Source organism: Macaca fascicularis, chromosome 1 (genome assembly GCF_037993035.2).
Source record: "Macaca fascicularis isolate 582-1 chromosome 1, T2T-MFA8v1.1".
Taxonomy (NCBI): Eukaryota; Metazoa; Chordata; class Mammalia; order Primates; family Cercopithecidae; genus Macaca; species Macaca fascicularis.
Genome location: NC_088375.1, coordinates 1,003,186 through 1,017,674, shown reverse-complemented (window position 1 = coordinate 1,017,674; position 14,489 = coordinate 1,003,186). Strand labels below are relative to the sequence as shown.

The 14,489-nt window shown below is 37.2% G+C and overlaps 2 protein-coding genes across 4 annotated transcripts in view; both read left to right on the top strand.

The window, feature by feature from the left end:
• The window catches only part of LOC102130647 (olfactory receptor 2T33), a 277,856-nt gene that overhangs the window by 114,080 nt on the left and 149,287 nt on the right, over positions 1 to 14,489 (top strand). The window lies entirely within an intron of this gene.
• On the top strand, positions 936 to 2,585 carry LOC123572888 (olfactory receptor 2AK2-like). The gene has a single exon (XM_045390508.3). It carries the CDS (start codon positions 997 to 999, stop codon positions 2,122 to 2,124), a length of 1,128 nt encoding a protein of 375 aa, XP_045246443.3. The 5' UTR covers positions 936 to 996; the 3' UTR covers positions 2,125 to 2,585.

The following is a 14,489-nucleotide window of genomic DNA, read 5'->3' as shown; positions in this document are numbered from 1 at the left end:
TTCCATATTTTCTATTGTATACATGCTTTAAAATGTCTTTTAGTATATTATTAAAATATTATTTAAATATCATTGAGTAATTATAATTAGCTATGTGACAATATTTTAGACCAGTACAAAAAGAAAGATTATTGAATATTGCTAGTTTTGTATAATTCTAACTTTTAAAATGAACTTATACATAATACTTTCAGCAACTTTTTGTATTGTTTTTAATTTTTCAAACATAGTCAAGCTTTTCAGCCTAAATGTAATATGAGTTCCAGAGATTATCACTATATTGTGCTCATAGTTTAGGCCCCATAAATCCTGAGAGCATTTAATATTGTTTCAGATAATTTCACTAAATACTTTTAGAACATGGGACGTGTAGTTAATAAGACATTATTTGCTATGGTAGTGTGTATAAGCTAGGCTGTTTGTCAGGAAGAAGGAGTAATAAAAATTAAGTCCTGGTGGTGAATTGCCCATTCTTTACATGGTATTTGAGAATAATGACGTGTATATTTTGGTATTAAGACCAATAAATATTTTTGTATTTCCATGATTCATTCTCAAGCTCTTCCTAATGTTTGGTTTACCTTTTCCCCCAAGTTTATAAAATTGTGTCTACATTCACAGAAAGAAAGAAATACTAATTAAATAATAAGGTCTGTAATGGCACTTTCATATAAATGTCACTACATTTATAAAGTATTTATATTTATATATTCCTTATTTATGACCAATGTAATCAAAAGAGAAATGAGGAGTCCTTGAAATTATATATTTGACTAATTCTGTCATGTCACATATATAAGAAAATTGAGTCAGAGAGTGAACTTATAATACTTATAAAGGAGAAATATAACTTGTTCAAACAAATCATCTAAATACTCTATGTTATTTTCACTTTATATGTTATTCTGCGGTTTGTAAACATCCTTATTTTCATATCATCATTTATAAAATGGAAATTTTTCTGTGGATGAACTCCATGTATTGAATAGGAGAGAGATGTATTCATCCAAAGAGCATCCAGAAAATTCAACTGTGTTTAATATTGTCATTTTGCTTTCTCTTAAAGGCAGCCAACATTATTACATGAACGTTTCAGATGTCATCTCCTTTGATATTTTGATTTCAGCCATGAAAACAGGAAATCAAAGTTTTGGGACAGATTTTCTACTTGTTGGTCTTTTCCAATACGGCCAGATAAACTCTCTTCTCTTTGTTGTCATTGCCACCCTCTTTACAGTTGCTCTGACAGGAAATATCATGCTGATCCACCTCATTTGGTTGGACACCAGACTCCACACTCCAATGTACTTTCTGCTCAGTCAGCTCTCCATCATTGACCTCATGTACATCTCCACCACTGTGCCCAACATGGTGGTCAACTTCCTCTCACAGAGTAAGACCATTACATTTATGGGCTGTGAGATTCAAACGTATGTGTTCTTGGCTCTTGGTGGAACTGAAGCCCTTCTCCTTGGTTTTATGTCTTATGATCGCTACATAGCTATCTGTCACCCTTTACATTATCCGGTACTTATGAGCAAGAATATCTGCTGCCTCGTGGTTGCATGTACATGGGCCAGTAGTTCTGTCAGCGCTATCATACATACATTGCATGTGTTTCAACTTCCATTCTGTAGGTCTCGGCTCATAAACCACTTTTTCTGTGAAGTTCCAGCTCTACTGTCATTGGTGTGTCGGGACACCTCCCATTATGAGTATACAGTCCTCCTGAGTGGACTTACTATTCTGCTGCTACCATTCCTGGCCATTCTGGCTTCCTATGCTCGTGTGCTTATTGTGGTATTCCAGATGAGTTCGGGAAAAGGACAGGCAAAAGCTGTTTCCACTTGTTCCTCCCACCTGATTGTGGCAAGCCTGTTCTATGCGACCGCTCTCTTTACCTACACGAGGCCACACTCCTTGCATTCCCCTTCACAGGACAAGGTGGTGGCAGTATTTTACACAATTATCACACCTCTACTGAACCCATTTATCTATAGCCTGCGAAATAAGGAAGTCACGGGGGCAGTGAGGAGACTGTTGGGATACTGGATATGCTGTAGAAAATATGACTTCAGATCTCTGTGTTCATTGAGGATTAACAACCTAAAAAGCTGTTCCTGAAAACTATCTAGAAAGATGTAAATACTTATTTTCTGTATAGAAGTCACAAAAACAGTGTTTATCAATCTTGTTTAACTTGCAAAGCAATAGAAGTCAGCCTTCTCAAATCTAAGTTCCCCTGGCATTTTAATACTTTGACTTGCCCTCTTGAATAATCTGAAATGTGAACCATAATAATAAAATCTACTTAAACATTTAACATCAAGATAATCTATATAACAACCAAAGTTAACAGAGAGAAAAATGCATAATTCATTTATTCCTTCTTTCACTCAAGGGTTTTAATGCTTTAATTTGTGTGTGACACTGTTACAGACACTGGTCATGTGAGAGTAAACAAAAATAAAAGCTGACAGATATCTCTGCTGATGGGCAAACAATTTCTGTTTCTGTTTTTCTTTAGTGGTTTTCATGCTTGATTGATTAATAAAGTTTCTTTAAGAAAATCCAGTGACTGAAATTTATTAATTTTGAATAATGTACTAATAGGAAAGCAATTGGTGTTTTCTTATCTTGAGGAATAGAAGAGTCAAAACTTACAGCATCTGATGGGAAAATCATGACAGGTGGTGGTAGAGAAGAGAGTGGGGTGAAAAAAAGACAAGAGTATCTGTTGACGTGACTCTTTCCGTTCTGTACCATAACACCTTTTGTGCATGCAAACACGCCACACACACCACAGGCACACACATAGGAGGTGCACACCACCCAGGGCCATCCAGGCACTTCTGCCAAGTTCCTTTAAGGGGGATTACACAACTGCTTTTCCCTCTTCCTCTGTTTCAGAAAATATTCTCTTAAGACACAATACACATCATCCAGTCATTTCTTTCTTTATTTTCTTTCCTTTTTTCTTTTCTTTTCTTTCTTTTTTTTTTTGAGATAGAGTCTTTCTCTCTCGCGCAGTCTGGAGTGCAGTGGCTCGAGCTCGGCTCACCACAACTTCTGCCTCCCGGGTTCAAGCGATTCTCCTGCCTCCGCCTCCCAAGTAGTTGAGATTACAGGCGCCTGCCGCCACAACTGGCTAATTTTTGTATTTTTAGTTGAGACTGGGTTTCATCATGTTGCTTGGGCTGGTTTCGAACTCCTGATCTCAAGTGATCCTTCTGCCTTGGCCTCTCAAAGTGCTGGGATTGCAAGCGTGAGCCACTGCGCCAAGCCTCAGTCATTTATTAATGCAAAATTAATATATCAAATTGTTGTTATTGATACTATTAATATTTTTTAATATTATCAATATTCCGTTATTAAAAATTTGGTTATTTTTTGTTTAATCAATTTGTCCAGAAATACCAGCTTTTGATTTCTATTTTTTCTTTTTCTTCCCCTCTCTTAATTCATTGACCTCCTATAATTACCTACATATTTGAATACAAATCTCAAATAGCACTTTAGATATTATTTTTGAGAATCATAGTATTATTATTAAAAATAATTCCACAATGTCTTTTACTGCCTAACCAGTTGTAAGACAAAATGAAAATATAGAGACAAGTCTCTAAATTTAATATTTTCTTTGGGAAGAAAGAATTACAGCAAACTGATGGGTCTTGACTCTTTATCCAATTTGCTAGTCTGTGTCTTTTAATTGGAGTATTTAGCCCATTTACATTTAAGGTTAATATTGTTACGTGTGAATTTGATTCTGTTATTTTGCTCATTAGTTGATGCAGTTGCTTCCTAGCATTGATGGTCTTTACAATTTGGCATGTTTTTTGAAATGGCTGGTACTGGTTGTTCCTTTCCATGTTTAGTGCTTCCTTCAGGAGCTCTTGTAAGGTGGGCCTGGTGGTGACAAAATCTCTCAGCATTTGTTGTCTGTAAAGGATTTTATTTCTCCTTCACTTATGAAGCTTAGTTTGGGGATATGAAATTCTGGGTGGGACAATCTTTAAGAATGTTGAATATTGGCCCCCACTGTCTTCTGGCTTGTAGAGTTTTGCCAAGAGATCCACTGTTAGTCTGATGGGCTTCCCTTTGTGGGTAACAGAACCTTTCTCTCTGGCTGCCCGTAACATTTTTTTCCTTCATTTCAACTTTGATGAATCTAACAATTATGTGTCTTGGAGTTACTCTTCTCAAGGAGTAACTTCTCAAGGAGTATCAAGGAAATACGGCATTCTCCGTATTTCCTGAATTTGAATGTTAGCCTGCCTTGCTAGGTTGGGGAAGTTCTCCTGGATAATATCCTGCAGAGTGTGTACTCAGGAGACCCATCTCACATGCAGAGACAAACATAGGCTCAAAATAAAGGGATGGAGGAAGATCTACCAAGCAAATGGAAAACAAAAAAGGCAGGGGTTGCAATCCTAGTCTCTGATAAAACAGACTTTAAACCAACAAAGATCAAAAGAGACAAAGAAGGCCATTACATAATGGTAATGTGATCAAATCAACAAGAAGAGCTAACTATGCTAAATATATGTGCACCCAACACAGGAGCACCCAGATTCATAAAGCAAGTCCTTAGAGACCTACAAAGAGACTTAGACTCCCATACAATAATAATGGGAGAATTTAACACCCCACTGTCAATATTAGACAGATCAATGAGACAGAAAGTTAAAAAAGATATCCAGAAATTGAACTCATCTCTGCAGCAAGCAGACCTAATAGACATCTACAGAACTCTCCACCCCAAATCAACAGAATGTACATTCTTCTCAGCACCACATCACACTTATTCCAAAATTGACCACATAATTGGAAGTAAAGCACTCCTCAGCAAATGTAAAAGAACCAAAATTATAACAAACTGTCTCTCAGACCACAGTGCAAGCAAACTAGAACTCGGGATTAAGAAACTCAATCAAAACTGCTCAACTACATGGAAACTGAATAACTTGCTCCTGAATGACTACTGGGTACATAATTAAATGAAGGCAGAAATAAAGATGTTCTTTAAAATGAATGAGAACAAAGATACGACATACCAGAATCTCTGGGACACATTTAAAGCAGTATGCAGAGGGAAATTTATAGCACTAAATGCCTAAAAGAGAAAGCTGGAAAGATCTAAAGTTGACACCCTAACATCACAATGAAAAGAACTAGAGAAGCAAGAGTAAACACATTCAAAAGCTAGCAGAAGGCAAGAAATAACTAAGATCAGAGCAGAACTGAAGGAGATAGAGACACAAAAAACCCTTCAAAAAATCAATGAATCCAGGACCTGCTTTTTTTTTTGAAAAGACCAACAAAATTGATAGACAACTAGCAAGACTAATAAAGAAGAAAAGAGAGAAGAATCAAACAGACACAATAAAAAAATGATAAAGGAGATATCACCACCGATCCCACAGAAATACAAACTACCATCAGAGAATACTATAAACATCTCTATGCAAATAAACTGGAAAATCTAGAAAAAATGGATAAATTCCTGGACACATACACCCTCCCAAGACTAAACCAGGAAGAAGTTGAATCCCTGAATATACTAATAACAGACTCTGAAATTGAGGCAATAATTAATAGCCTACCAACCAGAAAAGTCCAGGACCAGATGCATTCACAGCCGAATTCTACCATAGGTACAAAGAAGAGCTGATACTATTCCTTCGGAAACTATTCCAATCAACAGAAAAAGAGGGAATCCTCCCTAACTCTTTTTATGAGGCCAGCATCATCCTGATACCAAAGCCTGGCAGAGACACAACAAAAAAAAAGAGAATTGTAGACCAATGTCCCTGATGAACACTGATGCAAAAATCCTCAATAAAATACTGGCAAACCGAATTCAGCAGCACATCAAAAAGCTTATCCACCATGATCAAGTGGGCTTCATCCCTGGAATGCAAGGCTGGTTCAACATAATCAAATCAATAAATGTAATCCAGCATATACACAGAACCAAAGACAAAAACCACATGATTATCTCAATAGAAGCAGAAAGGCCTTTGACAAAATTCAACAGACCTCCATGCTAACAACTCTCAATAAATTCGGTATTGATAGAACGTATCTCAAAATAATAAGAGCTATTTATGATAAACCCGAAGCCAAAATCATACTGAATGGGCAAAAACTGGAAGCATTCCCTTTGAAAACTGGCACAAGACAGGCATGTCCTCTCTCACCACTCCTGTTCCACATAGTGTTGGAAGTTCTGGTCAGGGCAATCAGGCAGGAGAATGAAATAAAAGGTATTCAATTAGGAAAAGAAGATGACAAATTTTCTCTGTTTGCAGATGACATGATTGTATATTTAGAAAACCCCATCGTCTCAGCCCAAAATCTCCTTAAGCTGATAAGCAACTTCAGCAAAGTCTCAGGATACAAAAATCAATGTGCAAAAATCACAAGCATTCCTATACACCAATAACAGACAAACAGACAACCAAATCATGAATGAACTCCCAATCCCAATAGCTTCAAAGAGAATAAAATACCTAGGAATCCAACTTACAAGGGATGTAAAGGACCTCTTCAAGGAGAACTACAAACCACTGCTCAGTGCAATAAAAGAGGACACAAACAAATGGAAGAACATACCATGCTCATGGATAGGAAGAATCAATATTGTGAAAATGGCCATACTCCCCAAGGTAATTTATAGATTCAATGCCATCCCCATTAACCTACCAATGACGTTCTTCACAGAATTGGAAAAAACTGCTTTAAAGTTCATATGGAACCAAAAAAGACCCCACATTGCCAAGACAATCCTAAGCCAAAATTTTTGCAGTCTACTCATCTGACAAAGGGCTAATATCCAGAACCTATAAAGAACTCAAACAAATTTACAAGAAAAAAGCAACCCCATCAAAAAGTGGGCCAAGGATATGAACAGACACTTCTCAAAAGAAGACATTCATACAGCCAACAGACACATGAAAAAATGCTCATCATCACTCACCATCAGAGAAATGCAAGTCAAAAAAACCACAAGGAGATACCATCTCACACCTGTTAGAATGGCAATCATTAAAAAATCAGGATCCAACAGGTGCTGGAGAGGATGTGGAGAAATAGGAACAGTTTTACACTGTTGGTGGGACTGTGAACTAGTTCAACCATTGTGGAAAACAGTGTGGTGATTCCTCAAGGATCTAGAACTAGAAATACCATTTGACCCAGCCATCCCATTACTGGGGATATACCCAAAGGATTATAAATCATGCTGCTATGAAGACACATGCACACGTATGTTTACTGCAGCACCATTCACAATAGCAAAGACTTAGTACCAACCCAAATGTACATCAATGATAGACTGGATTAAGAAAGTGTGACACATATACACTGTGGAATACTATGCAACCCTAAAAAAGGATGGGTTCGTCTCCTTTGTAGGGACATGGATGCAGCTGGAAACCATCGTTCTCAGCAAACTATCACGAGGACAGAAAACCAAACACCACATGTTCTCACTCATAGGTGGGAACTGAGCAATTAGAACACTTGGACACAGGAAGAGGGACACCACATACTGGGGCCTGTCATGGGGTGGGGTGAGAGGGGATGGGTAGCATTAGGAGATATACCTAATGTAAATGACGAGTTAATGGGTGCAGCACACCAACATGGCACGTGTATACATATGTAACAAACCTGCACGTTGTGCACATGTACCCTAGAACTTGAGATATAATAATAAAAAAATAATTACAATTTGAAGTAGACCGGTGGTCATCAGTATGCCCAAAGGACCAAGAGGTTAGACGTTTTATGAAAAAGAAGAAATTTTACATATTACTCTTTGAAAAAAGTTTATTGGCACTAGTAAGAGTTTGGGGAGCTAGCCAGCTCTGACTGGTGAACAACTGTGGTGGGCAAAATTATCCCTAAAATCACAGCAAGTTATCTCAGAAGCTGTATATAGATCTGACTTCTAGTTACAATAGCAGTTTCAGCAGTCGGAGTTGCAGAGAATTACATTCTCTGGGAATATTTTGTACCCTGAGTGCTTTGTACTCCTGGTTTGTTAACTCCGTGTTAGTTGGGTATGGCAAGAGTAATCCAGTTCTTATGATCAGCTTTCATACAGTTCATATACAGAACTATACTTCAATCAATTCCTGAATGCTTACTTTTTTTTTATATGGTACTTTTTTTTTATATGGTAATAATCTGCCAGACTTAAAAAAACCTTGGTTGTCAGAAAAGAATTCTTCCTCCTTCTCCTTTCCTCCTCCTTCTTCTTTCCTCCTCCTCCTCCTTCTCCTCCTCCTCCTCCTTCTTCCTTCTTCTCCTCCTCCTCCTCCTCCATTTCCTCCATCTCCTCCTACTCCTTCTTCTCCTCTTCCTTTGATTTCTTTTTCTTTCTTTTTCTTTCTTTCTTCTCTCTCTCTTTCTTTCTCTCTTTTTCTTTCCTCCTCCTCCTCCTCCTTCTTCTTATTCTTTCTTCCTTCTTCTTTCTCCTTCTCCTCCTCCTCCTTCTTTCCTCTTCCTCCTTCTTCTTTTTCTTCCTCTTCTTATTCCTTTGTCTTCTTTCTCCTTCTCCTCCTTCGTCTTCTGCCTTCTTCCTTCTTCCTTCTCCTTCTCCTCCTCCTCCTCCTTCTTCTTTCCTCCTCTTCCTCCCTCTTCTTCTTCTTCTTTTCTTCTTCTTCCTTCTCCTCCTCCTTCCCCCTCCTCCTTCTTCCCCCTCCTCCTTCCTCCTCCTCCTCCTTCCCCTCTCCTTCTGCTTCTTCTTTTTAAATCTCTTCTCATTACTGTGTGTCATATCAGAAATCAAGACTTTCTCTTACAGACAGTAGAAAGGAGAAAGAGGAACAAACATTTGTTTGTATGTAAAACGCATGTATGTGCTGCTTTTTATACATCACATAAAGTAAACCATGAATAATCATGATAATTATAAATAATCATAAACTTTAAAATATCAAAAGAGAATATGACTCCACTTTTATAGATAATTAAACTGAATGTCAGAGAGTTTATGTAATTTACCCTAAAACATAAAACTAACAAGTTTTAAGATTAGAAGAGTTCAACAGAGCCATCCTCTTTTTGGAAGAATACCTTTTGGGACAAGACATTTTTTAAATTTATTTTTTAGTATACTTTAAGTTCTAGAGTACATGTGCACAATGTGCAGCTTTGTTACATATGTATACATGTACCATGTTGATTCGCTGCACCCATCAACTCATCATTTACACTAGGTATTTCTCCTAGTGCTATCCCTCCCCCAGTCCCCCACCCCCCAACAGGCCCAGGTGTGTGATGTTCCCCGCCCTGTGTCCAAGTGTTCTCATTGTTCAATTCCCACCTATGAGTGAGAACATGTGGTGTTTGGTTTTCCATCCTTGTGATAGTTTGCTGAGAATGATGGTTTCCAGTCCCATTCCTGTCCCTGCAAAGGACATGAACTCATCCTTTTTTATGGCCGCAAAGTTTTCCATGGTGTATATGTGCCACATTTTCTTAATCCAGTCTATTACTGATGGACATTTGGATTGGTTCCAAGTATTTGCTATTTTGAATGGTGCTGCAGTAAACATGTGTGCATACGTATTTATAGTAGCATGATTTATAATCCTTTGGGTACATACACAGTAATGGGATCGCTGGGTCAAATGGTATTTCTAGTTCTAGATCCTTGAGGAATCACCACACTGTCTTCCACAATGGTTGAACTAGTTCACAGTCCCACCAACAGTGTAAAAGTGTTCCTATTTCTCCACATCCTCTCCAACATCTGTTGCTTCCTGACTTTTTAATGATCGCCATACTAAGTAGCATGAGATGGTATCTCATTGTGGTTTTGATTTGCATTTCCCTGATGGCCAGTGATGATGAGCATTTTTTCTTATGTCTGCTGGCTGCATAAATGTCTTCTTTTGAGAAGTGTCTGTTCATATCCCTTGCCCACTTTGATGTGGCTGTTTGTTTTTTTTTTTTTGTAAATTTGTTTAAGTTCTTTGTAGATTCTGGATATTAGCCCTTTGTCAGATGGGTAGATTTCAAAACTTTTCTCCCATTCTGTAGGTTGACTGTTCACTCTGATGGTATTTTCTTTTGCCATGCAGAAACTCTTTAGTTTAATTAGATTCTATTTGTCATTTTTGGCTTTTGTTGCCATTGCTTTTGGTGTTTCAGCTATAAAGTCCTCATGGAACAAGGCATTTTTATAACACACTTTCCCCTATGTAATTACCAGCTCTTTCTTGATGCATTGGCTGTTAACAAAGTGTAGGCTAGCAGGATTGGATGCTTTCCCAGGAAGGAGATAATTACTTTACAAATGCTATCTCATTTAACAATAGTTTAATGCAGACCTCACTTTCAAATTAGTCATATCCTGATGTTAGCAGTATATTAGCAAAACAGGCCATTTCCTGCCGGGATTAAATATCTCCAGATTTGAAAATAATCTGCATGAAATGTAGAAAGTATGTGGTAATCTTTTTTCTCCTAAATGTGATCCAACTGGCATTTTCAGAGCCTGAAGATAAGGACTTTATTCAGGTGCCTTGCATTTTATACCAGCAGGAAATGCACCACTGAGATCTACTTGGTGATCCAGGGGGCCAGAGCCATGGAATACTAGGAACTTTCTACATGGCGGCTGCTCCTGTTGCAGGTTAGTGCTAAGACTCTGAGACTGAGTGCATACAACATGGGATGGTGTTCTCTGAAGCTTTTGGGGTAATTCCACCAGGTTTTTCACTGCCCGGCCAGCTCCTATGCAGAGCTATACTTCAGTCAGTTATTGAATGCTTATGTTTTGGTCATGTTCTATAGCATTGTAATAATCTGCCAGAATTAAGAAAACCTTTGTTGTCGGGGAGGACTTTTTTTTTTAATTTCCAAAATTATTTCCATAATTTTAAGGATTTCCTCACAATAGCATTTTGTAAACAAAGTATCTGGATCTTCCCTAATAATTTAATAACATCCATTTTATTGTCTCTCATATAAATTTTATAAAATTTGTAAAACATGACATTTGCCTGTCAATTAACATGGTCTCTGAGATCACCCTTACTTTCATATTGTATTCCATGGCAACAATGTAATAGTTTTGTAATAGTTTTTCTTGTTATGCATTACGAAGAACCTTAGGTTCCCGCCTTTCTTTTGGGTTACTTCTTAGAATGCAACTTGGATCATATATCAATGGTACCAAGGGACAAGGCTAACTCTACAGTTTTCATCCTGTATTGTCAACCTGATTTTATAAAGATTTTTAATTTTTACTCTACAATTAATCTTCACTATATTCCAATCAGCAAAGCATATTATAAAGAAACACATAAATTTCTAGGTGAGTCACTAGGAGATATACAAAGGGATGTAAAACTTGTAGGAGAGTTACTCATGTAACTATATTCATCCAAATCCACAGCAGAACCAGATCCCAGGCTCTGGTGTAAGAGCTATTTTATCACCGAGGAATCTTTATGGCTTCGTGCATGCAGTAGGAGACAGGGCAGCTGGCCCTTTCTGAAACAACCATTGTTCCTATGTATTTAACTCGAAGTAATCAATATTCCAATTTGGTGTTTGGGGGATGGCATGTCCTTCAGTCCTTTACTGAGAAATGATTATATAGATATAATAATTTTCAGGCAAGAAATTTGACATCTTTAAAGGAACTGTTGATTTTACCAAGGAAACAAATATAAGCATATATTTATTTCTATATCAACTTATTTGTAAATATACACTCATGTTATCTCCAAAGATAAAAATTTAAATCCAAAAATTAACTGTGATACAGTAGTTTCACATACCTGGAGACTGTTTTTTTACTTTGTCTTTTTTTTAGTCTTAATCTTTTCTTCAAATAAGGAGAAGAAGAATGTAGAGCAGACACTATTAGGGAACACCAGCCATTGAGATCCAGGTTGGCAGGTCCCTGCAGTACTTTGGAAGTGGCAGCACCTAGGGATTGTGGAAGAAAGGCTGGTTGAGGCATTTATCCTGAGCCTGCAGGTTGTGCTCTCTGGTATCTAACAGAACTCAGCCAATTTGTTATAATTTAAACCTGTTTTATTCCCATAAACATTGACATAATTTGATGATAGGGTAATTTCATCAATATTCTACTTCCATATTCTCTTTCAGACACATTAAGTGAATTGGTTTAACCCTCATCTAGATAAAGTAAAAAGAGTATAACTTCTTGTATAAGGTGTAAGAAAGGGGTCCAGTTTCAGTTTTCTGCACATGACTAGACTTAAACTTCCAAGCTATAATAGTGGGAGATTTTAACACCCCACTGTCAATATTACACAGATCAATGAGACAGAAAATTTACAAGGATATTCAGAACTGGAACTCAGCTCTAGACCAAGCAGACCGAATAGACATCTATAGAACTCTCCACGCCAAATCAACAGAATATACATTCTTTTCAGCACCACATAACCCTTATTCTAAAATCGACCACATAATTGGAAGTCAAACACTCCTTAGCAGATTCAAAAGGACAGAAATAATAACAAACAGCCTTTGAGACCACAGTGCAATCAAATTAGAACTCAGGATTAAGAGACTCACTCAAAACTGTACAACTACATGGAAACTGAACAACCTGCTCCTGAATGAATACTGGGTAAATAACGAAATTAAGGCTTAAATAAGTAAGTTATTTGAAACCGGTGAGAACAAAGACATAACATACCAGAATCTCTGGGACACAGCTAAAGTGGTGTTTAGAGGAAAATTTATGGCGCTAAATGCCCACATTAGAAAGGGGGAAAATCTAAAATCGACACTAACATCACAATTAAAAGAAATAGAGAAGCAAGAGCAAACAAATTCAAATGATAGCAGAAGACAAGAAATAACCAAGATCAGAGTTTAACTGAAGGAGACAGAGACATGAAAAACCCTTAAAAAATCAGTGAATCCAGGAGCTGGTTTTTTGAAAAGATTAACAAAATAGACAACTAGCAGACAAATAAAGAAGAAAAGAGAGAAGAATCAAATAGACACAATAAAAAATGATAAAGGTGATATCACCACTGATCCCACAGAAATACAAACTAGCATCAGAGAATACTATACATATCTCTATGCAAATAAACTAGAAAACCTGGAAGAAATGGATAAATTCCTGGGCACATACACTCTCCCAAGACTAAACCAGGAAGAAGTTGAATCCCTGAATAGACCAATAACAAGTTCTGAAATTGAGGCAGTAATTAATAGCCTGCCCCCCGCAACACACACACAAAACAAAAACAAAAACAAAAACAAACCCAGGACCAGACAGATTCACAGCCAAATTCAACCAGAGGTACAAAGAGGAGTTGGTACCATTCATTCTGAAATGATTCCAAACAATAGAAAAAGAGGAACTCCTCCTTAACTCATTTTATGAGGCAAGCATCATCCTGATTCCAAAACTTGGCAGAGACACAACAAAAAAATAAAATTTCAGGCCAATATCCCTAATGAACATCGATGCGAAAATCCTCAATAAAATACTGGAAAACCGAATCCAGCAGCACATCAAAAAGCTTATCCATCACGATCAAGTTGGCTTCATCCCTGGTATGCATGGTTGGTTCAACCTATGCAAATAAATAAATGCAATCCATCAAATAAACAGAACCAATGACAAAAACCACATGATTATGTCAATAGATGCAGGAAAGGCTTTCAATAAAATTCAACACCCCTTCATGCTAAAAACACTCAATAAATTAGGTGTTGATGTAATATATCTCAAATTAATAAAAGCTATTTATGACAAACACATACACAATGTCACACTGAATGGGCAAAATCTGGAAGCATTCCCTTTGAAAACCGTCACAAGACAAAAAATGCCCTCTCTCACCACTCTCAAGCAACTAGTATTGGAAGTTCTGACCACGGCAATTAGGCAAGAGAAAGAAATAAGGGATATTCAAATAGGAAGGGAGGAAGTCCAATTGCCCTGTTTGCAGATGACATAATTGTATACTTAGAAATCCCCATCATGTCCACCCAAAAACTCCTTAAGCTGATAAGCAACTTCAACAATGTCTCAGGATACAAAATCAATGTGCAAAAATCACTAGCATTCTTATACATCAATAATAGACAAACAGCCAAATCATGAGTGAACTCCCGTTCACAATTGCTACAGAGAAAATAAAGTACCTAGGAATACAACTCACAAGCAATGTGCAGGGCCTGTTAAAGGAGAACTACAAACCACCACTCACTTAAATAAGACAGGACCAAAACAAATAGAAAAAAATTCCATGCTCATGGATACGAAGAAGCAATATCATAAAAATGGCCATACTGCTCAAAGTAATTTATAGATTCAATGCTATTCCCATGAAGCTACCATTGACTTTCTTTACAGAATTAGATAAAACTACTTTAAATTTCATATAGAACCAAAAAAGAGCCTGTATAGTCAAGACAACCCTAAGCAAAAAGAAAAAAGCTGGAAGCATCAAGCTACTTGAATTCAA